Source organism: Bufo bufo, chromosome 2 (genome assembly GCF_905171765.1).
Source record: "Bufo bufo chromosome 2, aBufBuf1.1, whole genome shotgun sequence".
Classification (NCBI taxonomy): Eukaryota; Metazoa; Chordata; class Amphibia; order Anura; family Bufonidae; genus Bufo; species Bufo bufo.
In genome coordinates, this window is record NC_053390.1 from 466,601,667 (window position 1) to 466,621,906 (window position 20,240).

Genomic DNA, 20,240 nt, shown 5'->3' on the forward strand with positions numbered 1-20,240 from the left:
TGGGTCCGTGAAAGAACACGGATGCACACAAGATTGCATCCGTGTCCGTGATCCGTGGCCGTAGGTTACTTTTTATACAGACGGATCCGAAGATCCGTCTGCATAAAAGCTTTTTCATAGCTGAGTTTTCACTTTGTGAAAACTCAGAACCGACAGTATATTCTAACACAGAAGCGTTCCCATGGTGATGGGGACGCTTCTAGTTAGAATACACTACAAACTGTGTACAAGACTGCCCCCTGCTGCCTGGCAGCACCCGATCTCTTACAGGGGGCCGTGATCAGCACAATTAACCCCTTCAGGTGCGGCACCTGAATGGGTTAATTGTACTATCATATCCCCCTGTAAGAGATCAGGGCTGCCAGGCAGCAGGGGGCAGACCCTCCCCCCCTCCCCAGTTTGAATATCATTGGTGGCCAGTGCGGCCCCCCCCCCCCCTCTATTGTAATAATAGGTTGGTGGCCATTGCGGCCCCCCCCCCTCTATTGTAATAATAGGTTGGTGGCCAGTGCGGCCCCCCCCTCCCCTCTATTGTAATTATTCGTTGGTGGCACAGTGTGCGCCCCCCCCCCTTCCTCCCTCTATTCTAATAAATCGTTGGTGGCACAGTGTGCGCCCCCCATCGGCCCCCCCTCCCTCTATAGCATTAACAACATTGGTGGCCAGTGTGCGGCCTCCCATCTCCCCCCCCCTCCCTCTATAGCATTAACAACATTGGTGGCCAGTGTGCGGCCTCCCATCTCCCCCCCCCCTTCCCCCATCATTGGTGGCAGCGGAGTTCCGATCGGAGTCCCAGTTTAATCGCTGGGGCTCCGATCGGTAACCATGGCAACCAGGACGCTACTACAGTCCTTGTTGCCATGGTTACTTAGCAATAGTACAATAGAAGATTCATACTTACCTGCTGCTGGCTGCTGCTGCGATGTTCGTGTCCGGCCGGGAGCTCCACCTACTGGTAAGTGACAGGGTCTGTGCGGCGCATTGCTAAATGAACTGTCACTTACTAGTAGGAGGAGCTCCCGACCGGACACGAACATCGCATCTCCCAGGTAAGTATGAATCTTTTACTATTGTACTATTGCTAGTAACCCGCTGCCACCAATGATCGGGGGGGGGGGGGGAGATGGGAGGCCGCACACTGGCCACCAATGTTGTTAATGCTATAGAGGGAGGGGGGGCCGATGGGGGGCGCACACTGTGCCACCAATGTTGTTAATGCTATAGAGGGAGGGGGGGGCCGATGGGGGGCGCACACTGTGCCACCAATGTTGTTAATGCTATAGAGGGAGGGGGGGCCGATGGGGGGCGCACACTGTGCCACCAACGATTTATTACAATAGAGGGAGGAAGGGAGGAAGGGGGGGGGGCGCACACTGTGCCACCAACAAATTATTACAATAGAGGGAGGAAGGGGGGGGGCGCACACTGTGCCACCAACGATTTATTACAATAGAGGGAGGAAGGGGGGGGGACGCACACTGTGCCACCAACGAATTATTACAATAGAGGGAGGAAGGGGGGGGGGGGCGCACACTGTGCCACCAACGAATTATTACAATAGAGGGAGGAAGGGGGGGGGGCCGCACTGGCCACCAATGATATTCAAACTGGGGAGGGGGGGGGGGGGGTCTGCCTGGGAGCCCTGATCTCTTACAGGGGGATATGATAGTACAATTAACCCCTTCAGGTGCGGCACCTGAGGGGTTAATTGTGCTGATCACGGCCCCCTGTAAGAGATCGGGCAGTCATGTACACAGTTTGTAGTATATTCTAACTAGAAGCGTCTCCATCACCATGGGAACGCCTCTGTGTTAGAATATACTGTCGGAAATGAGGTTTCACGATCTAACTCATATCCGACAGTATATTCTAACATAGAGGCGTTCCCATGGTGATGGGGACGCTTCAAGTTAAAATATACCATCGGATTGGAGAAAACTCCGATCTGATGGTATAAAAGGGACTCCAGACTTTACATTGAAAGTCAATGGGGACGGATCCATTTGAAATGGCACCATATTGTGTCAACGTCAAACGGATCCGTCCCTATTGACTTGCATTGTAATTCAGGACGGATCCGTTTGGCTCCGCACGGCCAGGCGGACACCAAAACGACTTTTTTTTCATGTCCGAGGATCCTCCAAAAATCAAGGAAGACCCACGGACGAAAAAACGGTCACGGATCACGGAAAAACGGGACCCCGTTTTGCGGACCGTGAAAATATACTGTCGTGTGCAATAAGCCTTAATTCTGCAAATCCACTGTTTCTAGGCTTTTCAGGTTTCTAGTTTTGGGAGCAGTGGGTTATCTTCAATATCAGTGCAATTTTGGTGAGGTTGCCTGGTTTACGGCTTTTATCCTTTGGATGTATATAAATCTGTTCTTTTGTCCCTTGCTGGACTAAAACTTTTCCTCAGAGCTGAAGTGCTGGATCTGCACCTTTTCACTCTCTCAGTATCAGTCTACTTACTGATCTCCACACTGAGCTCTGGTCCAACTCTATTCAACTGAACTCCATTCTTAATCTGCTGGTCTAAACTGACTAAACTAGGCCTGAACTAGGTATATATATGACCTGAACTATATCCCCATCTAGTGGTGGGATGTATAAATTACACTTAATAGGCCTGTTAACAGGGATTTTGCAGATACATAAATACAAAATCATACATTACAACATAGTAAAAAGTGCTTTTAAGCAGTGCCCACACACACGTAGTGGGACGCTGCAGATCTTCCTGCCATTTTGACTATTCTTCTATCCATTTGAATGGTAGTTTCTCGCTTTCTTCCATGTCTTTCAGGTTTTGGTTGCCATTTTTAAGCATTCGCGATTGTTTTAGTTGAGCAGCCTATCATTTTCTGCACTTCTTTATATGTTTTCGCCTCTCCAATCAACTTTTTAATCAAGGTACGCTGTTATTCTGAACAATGTCTGGAACGACCCATTTTCCTCAGAATTTAAGAGAGAAATACACTGTAACCAACATGTACAACATTTGCTGCCTTCCTTTCTTAAATAAGTGCAATAATTGCCACCTGTTTCTTAAAGAATGAATGACCTCACTCATTGAACTCCACACTGCTATTATTTTGAACATGCCCCTTTCAATTAGTGATTAAATTACACAGAATCAGCAGCATGCATGTCATGACTGTTGGGTCTGTTGGAGTTCTATTACTCTACTACACCTGCTAGTAAATTATTTGCCATGTAGAAACATCATTTCTACCAAAAACAGTGATTGATCAGGTTAGTGATGTCTGACTGCAATTATTTTGAGCACAACTGTATATGCTGTTGTGTACAGTACTGAAGCTCAACCCCATTCCCCATCAAACATTAAAGAGGTTGTCCTATGAAAAATATTCTACAGGATCTGAATAAGTTGGGCCCATCTACCAGACGACAAGGTAGCTTCCTATCAGATGGGACCTACTCTAACACGGAGTGTCCAGCTCCATTGTTACTCTGATTAAAAGCACCAAGGGGTGGGGGATGGGCAGGGAGTGCTAAGTTCCAAAGAGGATGGATAGTCCTCTATAATATACATATAACCAAATAACGGAACTTAGCACTCCCTGCCCATACCCCACCCCTTGGTGCTTTTAATCAGAGTAATAATGGAGCTGGACACTCCGTGTTAGAGTAGGTCCCATCTGATAGGAAGCTACCTTGTCGTCTGGTAGATGGGCCCAACATATTTTTGATCAATAATATGCGCTAAGAGCTTCTTGACTGCTTATTAGTAAGTATTGGCATCATGTATTTGACCCTGTTCACACATTCACCTGTTCACTCAGTCTTAGTGCATTTAGTAGTGTACTGCTACTTTACTTTGTTTGCTGTATTATTGCCTGGTAGCTTGCACCTGCGATTGTCTCTGGAGGTGCTGTTCCGTTATTTGGTTATATGTATATATATATATATATATATATATACACTGCTCAAAAAAATAAAGGGAACACTTAAACAACACAATGTAACTCCAAGTCAATCACACTTCTGTGAAATCAAACTGTCCACTTAGGAAGCAACACTGAGTGACAATCAATTTCACATGCTGTTGTGCAAATGGGATAGACAACAGGTGGAAATTATAGGCAATTAGCAAGACACCCCCAATAAAGGAGTGGTTCTGCAGGTGGTGACCTGACCACTTCTCAGTTCCTATGCTTCCTGGCTGATGTTTTGGTCACTTTTGAATGCTGCCGGTGCTTTCACTCTAGTAGTAGCATGAGACGGAGTCTACAACCCACACAAGTGGCTCAGGTAGTGCAGCTTATCCAGGATGGCACATCAATGCGAGCTGTGGCAAGAAGGTTTGCTGTGTCTGTCAGCGTAGTGTCCAGAGCATGGAGGCGCTACCAGGAGACAGGCCAGTACATCAGGAGACGTGGAGGAGGCCGTAGGAGGGCAACAACCAAGCAGCAGGACCGCTACCTCCGCCTTTGTGCAAGGAGGAACAGGACGAGCACTGCCAGAGCCCTGCAAAATGACCTCCAGCAGGCCACAAATGTGCATGTGTCTGCTCAAACGGTCAGAAACAGACTCCATGAGGGTGATATGAGTGCCCAACGTCCACAGGTGGGAGTTGTGCTTACAGCCCAACACCGTGCAGGACGTTTGGCATTTGCCAGAAAACACCAAGATTGGCAAATTTGCCACTGGCGCCCTGTGCTCTTCACAGATGAAAGCAGGTTCACACTGAGCACATGTGACAGACGTGACAGAGTCTGGAGACGCCGTGGAGAACGTTCTGCTGCCTGCAACATCCTCCAGCATGACCAGTTTGGCATTAGGTCAGTAATGGTGTGGGGTGGCATTTCTTTGGAGGGCCGCACAGCCCTCCATGTGCTCGCCAGAGGTAGCCTGACTGCCATTAGGTACCGAGATGAGATCCTCAGACCCCTTGTGAGACCATATGCTGGTGCGGTTGGCCCTGGGTTCCTCCTAATGCAAGACAATGCTAGACCTCATGTGGCTGGAGTGTGTCAGCAGTTCCTGCAAGACGAAGGCATTGATGCTATGGACTGGCCCGACCGTTCCCCAGACCTGAATCCAATTGAGCACATCTGGGACATCACGTCTTGCTCTATCCACCAACGTCACGTTGCACCACAGACTGTCCAGGAGTTGGCAGATGCTTTAGTCCAGGTCTGGGAGGAGATCCCTCAGAGACCGTCCGCCACCTCATCAGGAGCATGCACAGGTGTTGTAGGGAGGTCATACAGGCACATGGAGGCCACACACACTACTGAGCCTCATTTTGACTTGTTTTAAGGACATTACATCAAAGTTGGATCAGCCTGTAGTGTGTTTTTCCACTTTAATTTTGAGGGTGACTCCAAATCCAGACCTCCATGGGTTAAAAAATTTGATTTCCATTTTTTTTTTTTGGTGTGATTTTGTTGTCAGCACATTCAACTATGTAAAGAGTAAAGTATTTCAGAAGAATATTTTATTAATTCAGATCTAGGATGTGTTATTTTTGTGTTCCCTTTATTTTTTTGAGCAGTGTATATATACACTTTTTACGTTTTTATATATCGGGTTACAGATAAGAGCCTACCGCCGCGACGTAAAAAGTCGTGTGGCGGTAGTCAAGTGGTTAAACTGAATTCTAGTTATTAAATTCCATATATCCAGCTAGTAGCTACTGGAGACAGAAGTACTCACCGACAAACAATATAACACACCCAGATAGAAATGTTGGATTGCTGCAAAACGTTGGATGCAGTTATGTCTCAGGTAGATATGTAAATGATTACAGGTGTGGTCTGATTAGATACTGGGTCTTACCACAAAAGGGTGTAAAATTGCTTCCCTATAAAAAGAGAGTCTACTTTTGGGTAATGTATCTCTTGGTGAAAGATCGTTGACTGCTAGAGAAGCCTCTACGATGCACTCAAAGACATTTTGCCCAGTTGACTGACGGGGGCACATCATTGGCCTGAGAAGTAGGATAGACGGATTCCCCTCCATATAGACTTTTTTGACCTAGGTGTCAGGAGGTGGTTCCATGAGGGCACGCGCACACACAGCAGATGGCCTCTATGTGGCCCAGACTGACCACCAGTAGAGAGGATTGTTTGATCAAGAAGCAGCAGCTCCCACTGTTATGTTGTCCACCATCAGGACACAAGTGGCATCTTCATTACAGACCCGTCTCTGCTCTGACCATTTTGAGGCCTTTAGCAGAAGGAAATTTGGTCTCATAGCACCCATTACATATAGTTCCATTGACTGCCAGTAACCGCAGCCTTCATTTGGTGTTGTGGACGAGAAACCTGGACTGCTATGGACTGAAACCGTATCATCTTTAGTGAGGAATCCAGGTTCTGTTTGGAATCCTATGATGGTCTGGTTCGGATATAGAGGTGTTACGTACTTAACCACCCTGTCATGTGACCGGGTGCGACTGCCATGTGTTGATTTATTCAACACTCAATATTGCATGCCCTGACACACAGGCGGCAAATTGAACATAAACCACACCTCAACACAGCCTTCCATGCACCCTAAAACACACTGCCAATAATCTATTACATGCAAATTAATAACATGAATTAGGGGCCAATAAGAACCCCAACCACTGCTAAGTTGGTTAGAGCACAAGGCAAACCATTAAAGTTAGACTTTGATGTACTGTAGAAAAATTTACAGTACTTAGCTACAAAAAAAAGGAGTAAACAGACATACAGACAGGTGCACAAGAGTTATGAAAATAAAAAAAGATAAAAACAGAATAGTCTGTTTTCATAATTCATGTTCCATCATGCCAGCCGTTTAAGGTAATAAGTGCATGTGTCCCAGAATATTTTTCTTAATGTGGGAAAGCAAGTTGCCAAATGTGGGATGTTTAGACTTCCTGTGATGCCCACATTATGACAAGTACAAATATTAAAGTTATTAATCTGTAGGTTTTATCAGAAAGGAGCTACAGTTTATGATACATTTACTCGTATTCTGGTATGTAATCTAATTACTCCTAGACCACCCGCTGGGGCCTACAGCCACTGTGTCTAAGGTTTCATGCATTTCTATGGGTTTGAGTATAAAGAACAGGATGCATCTCATTTAGCAGTTCAAAAGTTAGGCTCCTTCACTTACAGTAGCTCGCCTTTAACAGTCTGAGTCTAGTTGGATTACACCAGGTTATGTGTATTCCCCACATAGTTTTCCAGACTTAATGGCACTGTTAAGGTAGATTTAGACAGGGCAATAATCGGAAACAAACGTTCCCGCAAACGCTCGTTCCAGACAATCTGCCTGTCTAAAGGTGCAGCCAGCCATCCGATAAACAAACTAAACTCTCGTTCGAGCAGGCACCTAAATTATCGTTTCTGGGCAGCAGACCATGCTGTCTAAACAGTGATCTGCTGCCCATAAACAGTGCAGCTGTATGAGGATGATCTTTCGCAATACAGACCGCTCGTCCTCCTACTGTGGAGGTGCTCACTGCATGTAAATGAGGAGCTTCACCTCCACTTAATGAGCAGCCGACTGTTGGGAAGGAATGCTTCCTTTGTGACAATCTGCTGCTCCTTGGCACGTCTAAATCCTCCTTTATTCTAAAAATCAGTACATAATACAAAAGGCATATGATCAGGGGCTTAACGATTGAGGTCTCAGAGGGTGCGACCGCGATCGGGCCGGGCACGTGATTTTATGGCCAGTCCGGGCCCCTGTGCCTGGCCGGCAGCACCCCACCCATACCCTGCGCTGCTTTCTGAGATGATCCTGCGAGACCCGTCACCTCAGCGCCGGGTCTCGCGGGATCACAAGAGTTGCAGCAGTCAAAATCCTTGTACTGGACGCAGAAGGTGAGCGTGTGCGGCAGGCGGAACGGGGGCTTGAAGTCCAGACATTGCACATGAGAGAGGGCCCGGCGCAGCAGAGCCTGGAGCAGCAGCCAAGCAGCCCATGCCAGCCCCATCCCGACAGCCCCAGCAGACAGACTCGATCCAGTTCATTCAGCCCATCCCTCCCCAGTGAAGGTACTGTTACACTAGCCAATGTCCTACAGATCACGATAAACGATTGAAGATGTAGCGACTTATTAGCAACAAAACTTTTGTTTTATTATACGCATTGATAATCGTTAGGACATGTGGTTGTTCCTTGTTCGCCTTTAAATCGTTCGTTAAAGATGGTGGACAGATGTTTGGTCAAGATGTTACCTACTGTACCGTCCACTGTATGTCCCATTCCCCATCCAGTAACATATTTCTGTTTTAAAGTAGCCAATGGAAAAAAACATGTAAATTTCAAAGATACACCTATTGCTACTCCCCCAAGCCATGCAGTGGATCATTAGCAACTAGACGACTACATATTATACGAATGGATTTACGACGAATGATAATTTTATAGCATGCGGAAATATCACGATGGACAAGAAACTAGCGATTTATCGCTCATCTTTCAATCATTCATACTTATTACATCACACGATTCCCATCCATTTTTGCTCCGTGTAATAGTACCTTAAGAAGCCCTGTTGCAACTGCTACCCCTCCTCCATCATCCTCACTTTTTTTCTTGTGCGTCTTAATACAGAAAGGCAACTGCTACCCCTCCTCCATCATCCTCACTTTTTTTCTTGTGCGCCTTAATACAGAAAGGCAACTGCTACCCCTCCTCCATCAATCCTCACTTTTTTCTTGTGTGTCTTAATACAGAAATGGGCAGTAATGGTCAAGTAAAGAAATTAAGATTGATATGTTTAAAATGTAAAACCTATTTTTATATATTAAATTTGAATTGGAAATGTTATTTTTTTTTTTTATCTTCCAGGCTTTTCCATAGATATAGAGACCTGGCACCACAACTTGTTCCAGATGATTACACAAATAAACCAGATGTGAGGATTCCTTATGAGCTCATAGGCAGCATGCCAGAACTCAAGGTAAAGCATAAAAGAAGGAATAACTGCAAAGCTTGCCAGGTGTCACTCTAATCCAATTCTTCATTCATAATTTATCATGTGCTAATTGGCAGGACTTGGAAGATAACTGATGCCTAACATAATACACAGCAAAGACCAAAGTTCTTTAAGTCCCTCTCAGTTACGCATTTTGAGCTAAACTGCACTCTGCTTCACCTCTCAGAGTGAAACCAAACAATTGTTCGAAATTACATACAATACAAAGTAATAACTGACCTGATGTTAAGTACAGTAGCAAACCCTCCAACATTCGGAAATAAAAAATACATCTTCCCATACTGGTACCACAGAGCAGGCATAGTGAGTGTATGTGGTTCCAGTGTTTAGTGCCTGTGGTGCTCAGTGTTATTATGCACAGTAAACACTCAATTTATTATATTTTGCTCATAAATATGTATCAACACGGCATTCATCGCCCTTCTTAATTCCTTTATTCACATGAATCCATAAATCATAAGGCACTTCCAATCAATAGGGCTATAGCCTCTCCAAGACCCATCACGACGGTTACATATCATCTAGGTGCCTCAGGTGATCTATTATCTAGGGCTCTTTTACACAACCATATGGTTACCATGCCTGTGTTGCGGACTGCAAACAGCAGGTCTGCAAAACATGGGCACCGGCCATGTAAACGCCATGCTGCGGACCAATGGGTCCACATCCGCAGCACGCATTCACATGGCTGATGCCCGGGCATTGGGGGCCACTATTTGCGGTCCCCAGCACCAGCATGGTGACCATACAGTCATGTGAATGAGCCCTTAGACTAATATAAAGAGAAACAGCAGCAATTGTACAAATTTAAAAACAACGGTCTAATTATAGTTTACAGTGTAATGGAATACCATGTACAATTCATGTCATTACGATCATTTAACCCAAGTGGAGCCAGAACTTCAGTCTAAGTAATCAGAATCGTCTTCTGTAAAAACACCTCATGTCTCCTAATGCATTTGTTCACTACACCATATAGACAAAATATTGGGACTCACGTCTTAATCATTGAACTCAGGTGTTTGTTTCAGACCCATTGCCACAGGTGTATAGAATTCAGCCCCTTGTCATACATTTGTGAAAGAATGGGTCGTTCTGAAGAACTCAGTGAATTCGAGCATAGTACTGTAATAGGATACCAAAGTTTCAACATGTCCATGATCAGCTTTGAGTCATATTATTACAAAGTGGAAGTATTTAGGAGCCATAGCTGCTCAGCCATGAAATGTAACATAAGGTTACACAGAGCAGGGCTGTGTACAGCTGAGTTGCATAGTGCTTAAAAGTCACCAATGTTCTGCTGACTGCAGAGTAACAAACCTCCTCTGCCATTAACATCAGCACAAAAACTGTGTTCCAGGAGCTTTATTGTACCCTTTTCATTGGCTGAGCAGCTGCATACAAGCCTTAGGCTACTTTCACACCTGCGTTTAGGTGCGGATCCGTCTGATGTCTGCTCAGACGGATCCGCACCTATAATGCAAACGCTTGTATCCGTTCAGAACGGATCCGTTTGCATTACCATCAACAAAAAAATAAAAAATAATTATTTTAATTTTTTTTTGTTCATGATAATGCAAACGGGTCCGTTTTGACTTACATTGTAAGTCAATGGGGGACGGATCTGTTTTCAATTGCACCATATTATGTCAGTAAAAACGGATCCGTCCCCATTGACTTAGGCCTCCTGCACACGGCCATTTTTTTTCCCCGTTTACTGGCCGTTTTTTGCGTTCCATATACGGTCCGTATACGGAACCATTCATTTCAATGGTTCCACAAAAAATAACGGAATGTACTCCGTATGCATTCCGTTTCCGTATATTTCCGTTTTTCCGTTCCGTTTTAACATATAACATGTCCTATTATTGCCCACAAATCACGTTCCGTGACTCCATTCAAGTCAATGGGTCCGCAAAAAAAAACGGAACACATACGGAAATGCATCCGTATGTCTTCCGTTTCCATTCCGTTTTTTGCTGAACCATCTATTGAAAATGTTATGCCCAGCCCAATTTTATCTATGTAATTACTGTATACTGTATATGCCATACGGAAAAACAGAACGGAAAAACGGAACAGAAACGGAAACACAACGGAAACAAAAAACGGAACAACGGATCCATGAAAAACGGACCGCAAAACACTGAAAAAGCCATACGATCGTGTGCAATAGGCCTTACAATGTAAGTCAAAACGGACCCATTTGCATTATCATGAACAAAAAAAAAAAAAAGTATTATTTTTTCTTTTTTTGTAAGTCAGGACGGATCCTTTTGGCTCAGTTTCATCAGACTGACAGCGTTTTGGTGTCCGCCTCCAGAGCGGAATGGAGGCTGAACGGAGCCAAACTGATGCATTCTGAACGGATCCTTATCCATTCAGAATGCATTGGGGCTGAACTGATCCGTTTTGGGCCGCTTGTGAGAGCCCTGAAACGGATCTCACAGGCGGACCCAGAAATGGCAGTGAGATCCAAAGCACAATGCCAAATGTTGGATGGAGTAATGCAAAGCAAACACTAACTCCTCATACAGATTCCTTGCATGTTTGAAGGAAAATCTTTTTTTGTGATTCTACTCAAGTCTGGGTCATTTTCAGTAATATGCCAATGACAGTGTATACCGTATTTTTCGCCCTATAAGACGCACCGGCCCATAAGACGCACCTAGGTTTTTGGGGAGGAAAATAAGAAAAAAAAATTTTTTAACCAAAAGGTGTGCTGTGTGTTTAGTGTGTTTGGAACTAATGGTGGTCTGTGGATGGCACTATTACTGGGGATCTGTGGATGACGGACACTGTTATGGGGGGATCTGTGGATGACTGACACTGTTATGGGGGGATCTGTGGATGACTGACACTGTTATGGGGAGGATCTGTGGATGACGGACACCGTTATGGGGGGGATCTGTGGATGACAGACACTGTTATGGGGGGGATCTGTGGATGACGGACACTGTTATGGGGGGATCTGTGGATGACGGACACTGTTATGGGGGGATCTGTGGATGCGGACACTGTTATGGGGGGGATCTGTGACGGACACTGTTATGGGGGGATCTGTGGCTTTCACTGTTACAGGGGGATCTGTGGCTGGCACTGTTACAGGGGGGGATCTGTGGCTGGCACTGTTACAGGGGGGATCTGTGGATGGCTGTCATGCCCTGCTCAGACTATGTACGGAGGTCTGCCAGATTAGCAGCACGTGCCTAGTCATTTGTGTTGTTTTGGAGTCGTGCTGGATCCGCCTCTGGCTTTTCCTGCTCAGATAAGATAAGTTGGTTTCTGATTTCTTTGGTTTGCTGTCTAGGCTGTTTTAGTGTCATCTGTCCCCTCCTGGTTCTGAGGGAGCAGGCTGCCCCTTTTCCCCTTTCGCCATCTCGGGATTCTAGGGTGTTCTCAGCCCAGGCACGAGGACACATTGTTCCCACCTTCAGGATCTGAATGTGGGCAAAGCAGAATAGGGAGAGCGGTTAGGGATTCGCTAGGAGGTGACCTTTATCCCCAGCTTCTCGCCTAGAAATATTGTTTGTTTAGTTATCTGTGTATCCTATATCCTGTCCGCTGTGACAATGGCACTGTTAGAGGGGGGATCTGTGGGTGGCACTGTTATATATGTGCCATCCACAGACCCCCCACCCCATAACAGTGCCATCCACAGACCCCCCCAGCCCATAACAGTGCCATCCACAGACCCCCCCCAGCCCATAACTGTGCCATCCACAGACCCCCTCAGCCCATAACTGTGCCATCCACAGATGTCCCCCATAAAAATGTCCTCCACAGATCCCCCTTCCCCCCGCTGCTCCAGTATACAAATACAAGATGTCTTATTCAATTAATAGTTATTAAACATGCCCCCTCACTCCTAATAGTACCTTACATCCTAACCGCTTCAGTACAATGCAGGCAGGCAGGCCGGACGGCGCGTCACTCACTGACGTCACTTGCCTGTGCCGCCTGCTTCATTCATAAAGTAGGCGGCGCAGGCACGTGACATCAGGGAGTTACGCTGTCGCCCGCCCGGCCTGCCTGCCTGCATTCTGCTGAAGCGGTTAGGATGTAAGGTACTATTAGGAGTGAGGGGGCATGTTTAATAACTATTAATTAAATAAAACATCTTATATTAGTATACCGGAGCGGCGGGGCGGGGCTATAGTACACTGACTGCACCGCCCCGCCGCTATTGCCGGCCCCCAGCTCCTCCTCCCAGTCCCTCCCCGAGTCCCCGCTTGCTGGTACATCGCAGCTTGCGATGTAAAACTGCCAGCATTCGCCCCATAAGACGCAGTGGCATTTCCCCCCCATTTTGGGGGGAGAAAAAGTGCGTCTTATGGGGCGAAAAATACGGTAGTTTTCTTATGACAATTGATTTGAGATGAGCGAATCAAAGTTGATGAAGTGGAACTCTATCCGAATTTCAGGAAAAATTTGATTCGCCCCGAAGTTGAATTTCCTCGTGGTTCGTGGTAACGAATTGCATTTTTTCGAAAATGGCTGCAGCACATGTTACAAAGTGAAAGTAAGAAGCCCGGAAATGAGGGAGCACCCATAATGCCATGCATGCAGCCAATCAGCAGATTGCCAGCCCCTGTGATGTCACAACCCTATAAAAAGCCTCCTCATGCCCAGGCTCCGCCATTTTACAGTGAATTTAGTGCAGGGAGAGATGTTACAGGCACTAGGGACAGTGATTAGAAAATACTTTATTCCAAAAAAAAAAGATTTAGCTGTTCAGGGAAAGATTATTCATAGTGTAGGGAAAGAATAGGGAGGCATTATCCACACTGTTGGGAGAGATCAGGGACCAATAGGAGAGTGTAAAGCCTGGGTAATAGGAGCTATTCTATTACACCTTGCTACACTAATTGGGGTTACTAAAAGTGAACTATTACTACAGATTTTTAGGTTGTTTTAAACAGTAATTGCAGTAATCCTAGCATCTGTTTTTGGGTTGAAAGTGCTGTCTGGTACAACCAGTTTTGGGGTTTATTTAGTTGATACATAATTGCATCCATTCATCCTTGCTTCAGTAAGTGTGGTCTGATACAACCAGTTTTGGGGTGTAATTATTTTAAATCTAAAAAAGTACATCCATTCATCCTTGTTTTTGGGGTGAATTTGCAGCCTGATACAAACAGTTTTGGGGTGCATTTATTTTAAATATATAAAAATACGTCCCTTCAGCCTTACTTTTGGGGTAAATTTATTATATATATACCGTATTTTTCGCCCCATAAGACGCACTTCCCCCCCCCCAAAGTGCGTCTTATGGGGCAAATGCTGCCATTTTACATCGCAGTCTGCAATGCTGCAGGAGGGAGGAGGGGCTGGAGTCCGGGGACTTGCGGCGGTGCCCGGTGCAGTCACTGTACTCTTACACCGGGCCCTGCCGCTCACGGCAGTATTTCTAAATTATATATAGCGTTGCCTCTAGAAAAGGCCATCCTAGTCTGTCAAATGCTTTTTCCGCGTCTGTTGACACGAAAACAGACTAAGTTGGACTTATTGGCATAAAACATAGCATGAAGGGCTCTAATTACCTTGTTTTTCACCTCCCTTCCGGACCGCAAAACACATACAGTTGTATGCATGTAGCCTAAGGCCTCATGCACACGACCGTTCCGTTTTTTGCAGTTCGCAAACCGCGGATCTGCAAAAAACGGAAGCCGCCCGTGTGACTTCTGCAATTTGCGGAACGGAATTGGCAGTCCATTGTAGAAATGCCTATTCTTGTCCGCAAAACGGACAAGAATAGGACATGCTATATTTTTTTATTTTGCAGGGCTACGGAACGGAGCAACGGATGCGGACAGCACACGGAGTGCTGTCTGCATCTTTTGCAGCTCCATTGAAGTGAATGGGTCCGCACCCGAGCCGCAAAAAATGCTGCTCGGATGCGGACCACAACAACGGTCGTGTGAATGAGGCCTAATTCTCAGGTTGTTGCGTCGTGACCTGTTTTCAAGGTCGACTGTATGAAGCCTTAGGCCTCATGCACACGACCGCTGTGTGCATCCGTGGCCGTTGTTCCGTTTTCCGTGATTTTCTGCGGACCCATTGACTTTCAATGGGTCTGTTGAAAACTTGGAAAATGCACAGTTGTTCATCTGCGGCCGTGATCCGTGTTTCCTGTCCGTCAAAAAAATACGACCTGTCCTATTTTTTTGACGGACAACAGTTCACGGACCCATTCAAGTCAATGGGTCCGTGAAAAAACACGGATGAACACAAGATTGGCATCCGCATCCGTGATCCGTGGCCGTTGGCAACTTTCACACAGACGGATCGCAGATCCGTCTGCATAAAAGCTTTTTCAGATATGAGTTTTCACTTCGTGAAAACTCATATCCGACAGTATATTCTAGCACAGAGGCGCTCCCATAGTGATGGGGATGCTTCAAATTAGAATATACTGAGAACTGTGTACATGACTGCCCCCTGCTGCCCTGGCAGCACCCGATCTTTTACAGGGGGCTGTGATCCGTACAATTAACCCCTCAGGTGCCGCACCTAAAGGGTTAATTGTGCGTATCATAGCCCCCTGTAAGAGATCAGGTGCTGCCAGGCAGGAGGGGGCACACCCCCTCCCTCCCCAATATTATATTCATTGGTGGCCAGTGCGGCCTCCCCTCCCCCCCTAGTTAAAATCACGTTCTGAATCCCCCATCATTGGTGGCCAGTGCGGCCTCACCTCTCCCCCCCCCAGTTAAAATCACGTTCCGAATCCCCCATCATTGGTGGCCAGTGCGGCCTCACCTCTCCCCCCCCCAGTTAAAATCACATTCCGAATCCCCCATCATTAGTGGCCAGTGCGGCCTCACATCTCCCCCCCCCCCCCTAGTTAAAATCACGTTCCGAATCCCCTATCATTGGTGGCCAGTGCGGCCTCACATCTCGCCCTCTAGTTAAAATCACGTTCCCCCATCATTGGTGGCAGTGGAGAGTTCCGATCGGAGTCCGGGGATTCGGAACGTGATTTTAACTAGGGGGGGGGGGAGAGGTGAGGCCGCACTGGCCACCAATGATGGGGGATTCGGAACGTGATTTTAACTAGGGGGGGGGGAGGTGAGGCCGCACTGGCCACCAATGATGGGGGATTCGGAACGTGATATTAACAAGGGGGGGGAGATGTGAGGCCGCACTGGCCACCAATGATGGGGGATTCGGAACGTGATTTTAACAAGGGGGGGGGGGATGTGAGGCCGCACTGGCCACCAATGATGGGGGATTCGGAACGTGATTTTAACTGGGGGGGTGGAGAAGGGAGGCCGCACTGGCCACCAATGAATATAATATTGGGGAGGGAGGGGGTCTGCCCCCTCCTGCCTGGCAGCACCTGATCTCTTACAGGGGGCTATGATACGCACAATTAATCCTTTAGGTGCGGCACCTGAGGGGTTAATTGTGCGGATCACAGCCCCCTGTAAGAGATCGGGTGCTGCCAGGCAGCAGGGGGCAGTCATGTACACAGTTCGTAGGATATTCTAACTTGAAGCGTCCCCATCACTATGGGAACGCCTCTGTGTTAGAATATACTGTCGGATATGAGTTTCACGATCTAACTCAAATCCGATGGTATATTCTAACATAGAGGCGTTCCCATGGTGATGGGGACGCTTCAAGTTAAAATATACCATCGGATTGGAGAAAACTCTGATCCTATGGTATATTAACTCCTGACTTTACATTGAAAGTCAATGGGGGACGGATCCGTTTGCAATTGCACCATATTGTGTCAACGTCAAACGGATCCGTCCACATTGACTTGCATTGTAAGTCAGGACGGATCCGTTTGGCTCCGCACGGCCAGGCGGACACCAAAACGACTTTTTTTTCATGTCTGCGGATCCTCCAAAAATCAAGGAAGACCCACGGATGAAAAAACGGTCACGGATCACGGACCAACGGAACCCCGTTTTGTGGACCGTGAAAAAATACTGTTGTGTGCATGAGGCCTTAGCATGTAAAGCTCCCTTCTTTGTTTGGCAATCTTTTGTGCAAGCTGGTCAGCATGTGATATAATCGAGGAGGTGGATTCCTCCAGGTAGTTAAGGCTACGTGCACACGACAGTTGTTTTTCTCTGCGTCCGTTCCGTTTTTTTGGATTGGATCGTTACCCATGCATTTCTATGGAGCCGTTAAAATTGCAGTGTAGTCAACCATTTCTTTTTCGCGTCGGCTGTCCGTGTTTCCCGTCCGCCAAAAAAGTATTTCATGTCCTATTCTTGTCCGCAATAAACGTTTTGCGGACCCATTCAAGTCAAAAGGTCTGCAAAAAAATGTGGATGACAAACGGAAGCCATCCATATGTCATCCGCATCCGTTTATTTTTGTGGATGGTTGCTAGGAAACCTGTATATATTAAATTTCAAGAATTACAGCATTCAGGTTTTTTTTTGCGGACCGCAAAAAAACCTGAAGACACACGGAAACACAACCTACAAAATTTACGGACAAACGGAACGGATGTGGATGTAAAAAAAACAGGAACACTGATCCGCTATTTGCGGACCGCAAAAAACAACTGTCGTGTGCATGTAGCCTAAGGCTTCCTGCACACGACCGTTTTTGTTTTTCGTTCACTGGCCGTTTTTTGCGTTCCGTATACGGTCCGTATACGGAACCATTCATTTCAATGGTTCCGCCAAAAAAACGGAATGTACTCCGTATGCATTCCGTTTCCGTATTTCCATTCCGTTGAAAGATAGAACATGTCCTATTATTGCCCACAAATCACGTTCCGTGGCTCCATTCAAGCCAATGGGTCCGCCAAAAAAAACGGAACACATACGGAAATGCATCCGTATGTCTTCCGTATCCATTCCGTTTTTGCGGAACCATCTATTGAAAATTTTATGCCCAGCCCAATTTTTTCTAGGTAATTACTGTATATGCCATACGAAAAAATAAAACGGAAACACAACGGAAACAAAAAATGGAACAACGAATCCGTGAAAAACGGACCGCAAAACATTGAAAAAGCAATACGGTCGTGTGCAGGAGGCCTAAGGCCTCTTTCACACGGGCGAGATTTCCGCGCGGGTGCAATGCGTGAGGTGAACACATTGAACACATTGAAGCCGGACCCATTCATTTCTATGAGGCTGTGCACATGAGCGGTGATTTTCACGCATCACTTGTGCGTTGCGTGAAAATCACAGCATGCTCTATTTTGTGCGTTTTTCACGCAACGCAGGCCCATAGAAGTGAATGGGGCTGCGTGAAAATTGCAAGCATCCGCAAGCAAGTACGGATGCGGTGCGATTTTCACACACGGTTGCTAGGAGACGATCGGGATGGGGACCCGATCATTATTATTTTCTCTTATAACATGGTTATAAGGGAAAATAATAGCATTCTTAATACAGAATGCATAGTACAATAGGGCTGGAGGGGTTAAAAAAATAAATAATTTAACTCACCTTAATCCACTTGTTCGCGCAGCCCGGCTTCTCTTCTTTCTTCATCTTTGCTGTGCAGTATGAAAATGACCTGTGGTGATGTCACTGTGCTCATCACATGGTCCGTCACATGATCCATCACCATGGTGATGGATCATGTGATGGACCATGTGATGAGCTCAGAGACGTCACCACAGGTCCTTTTCCTCACAGATGAAGACAGAAGAGAAGCCGGGCTGCGCAAACAAGTGGATTAAGGTGAGTTAAAAAAATTTAAAACATTTTTTAACCCCTCCAGCCCAATTGTACTATGATTTCTGTATTAAGAATGATATTATTTTCCCTTATAACCATGTTATAAGGGAAAATAATACAATCTGCACAACACCGATCCCAAACCCGAACTTCTGTGAAGAAGTTCGGGTTTGGGTACCAAACATGCTGATTTTTCTCACGCGCGTGCAAAACGCATTAAAATGTTTTGCACTCGCGCGGAAAAATCGCGCATTTTCCCGCGACGCACCCGCATCTTATCCAGCCCTAAAACATGATGCCCGTGTGAAAGAGGCATAAGCGTCCATTCACATGTCCGCAACGTGTTTTGCGTATCCACGGATCCGCGGATCTGCAAAACACGGACAGCGGCAATGTGCGTTCCCAATTTTGTCAGCACCAATAGAATATGCCTATTCTTGTCCGCAATTGCGAACAAGAATAGGACATGTTCTATTTTATTCTGGAACGGAATTGCGGACCCGGAAGTGCGGGTCCGCAATTCGGTGTCCGGGCAGCACATCATGCTGCCCCATAGAAATGAATGGGTCCGCAATTCCGTTCCGCAAAATGCGGAACGAAATTGCGGACGAGTGAATGGACCTTAATTCTGTTAAATATCTGCTTGACATCTGCCTTCATTTCTTGTATTTCGTCTTTCACAGTTTTAGTAAACTCTTTGAATAGCTCTTTTATGCATGTTTTAGAAGGTAAGTCATTCAGACGTTCTCTTATTTCTGAAATATCAGCGTTAGTCTCCACTACATCACTGTCCGACCAGTCTGCTTGGACCGTAGATGTTTTGTTTAGGTCTTTGTTTTGTTTTGGGAGTTTGTGTAGCTTTTTTGGTGTTTTTGAAACTTTTGCAGTGTCCTCCAAATACTTGGGCTTGCCCATGGCTCTCAACTTATTGCAGTGCCTAGGTCATAAATTATTTCAATGTATAATCATAGGTTTGTCTGGAGCCATCAGTACACCTTCAAATACATTCAATTTTACTCTCCAAGGTGATGTAAACCACCCCCGCAGTTGCTCAGGACAATCATTGAGGGCCGACTGGTCTCTGGATGATTGAGGTGTGCTTTATGACTATAGCACTAAAACTCGGCGCTGCATAAACTCAAGTTTAAGTATATAGAAAGAGTATGACAAGGGTAATGCACTCACCACCGCCATAAGATGATAATGCTGGGTTTGACCAGTAAGTCCATTCAAAGAATAAAATACTTTATCTGTTTCTGTAAGTCCCCCCTGTTATTTTAATCCTTGCTGATGGGCGCTTCATGGAGTCGGGGCTTTGTATCTCTGTCTGCTGGTCTTGTGGTGTATTGGTGCCCAAACTTTAGGCCACGGCTTGGATGCTTCTGCTAGGCAACAGGCATAAATGTCACAGATCTTAATACTATGATGCGGGCGGTCGCAGACGGTCACTGTGTTGATAGGTGCTGGAATTCTGGCACAAATTATCAGGGTTTGTTAGCTAAATAAAAGAATTTATCTTACTGCGTGAGCGCTTACACAGGATGCATTTGCCTCGGCCGGCCACAAACTCTGCCCCCCCCCCCCTTCTGCAAGACATCCTGAAAATGGCCAGGAAACTGTATGTACTTCAGC

The 20,240-nt window shown here is 46.2% G+C and overlaps 1 protein-coding gene across 1 annotated transcript in view; it reads left to right on the plus strand.

The window, feature by feature from the left end:
- The window catches only part of LOC120990928 (calcium and integrin-binding family member 3-like), a 131,222-nt gene that overhangs the window by 44,236 nt on the left and 66,746 nt on the right, over positions 1–20,240 (plus strand). The window contains exon 4 of the mRNA XM_040419819.1: positions 8,802–8,913. Coding sequence (XP_040275753.1) covers positions 8,802–8,913 — 112 coding nt within the window. The remainder of the gene's footprint in view (positions 1–8,801; positions 8,914–20,240) is intronic.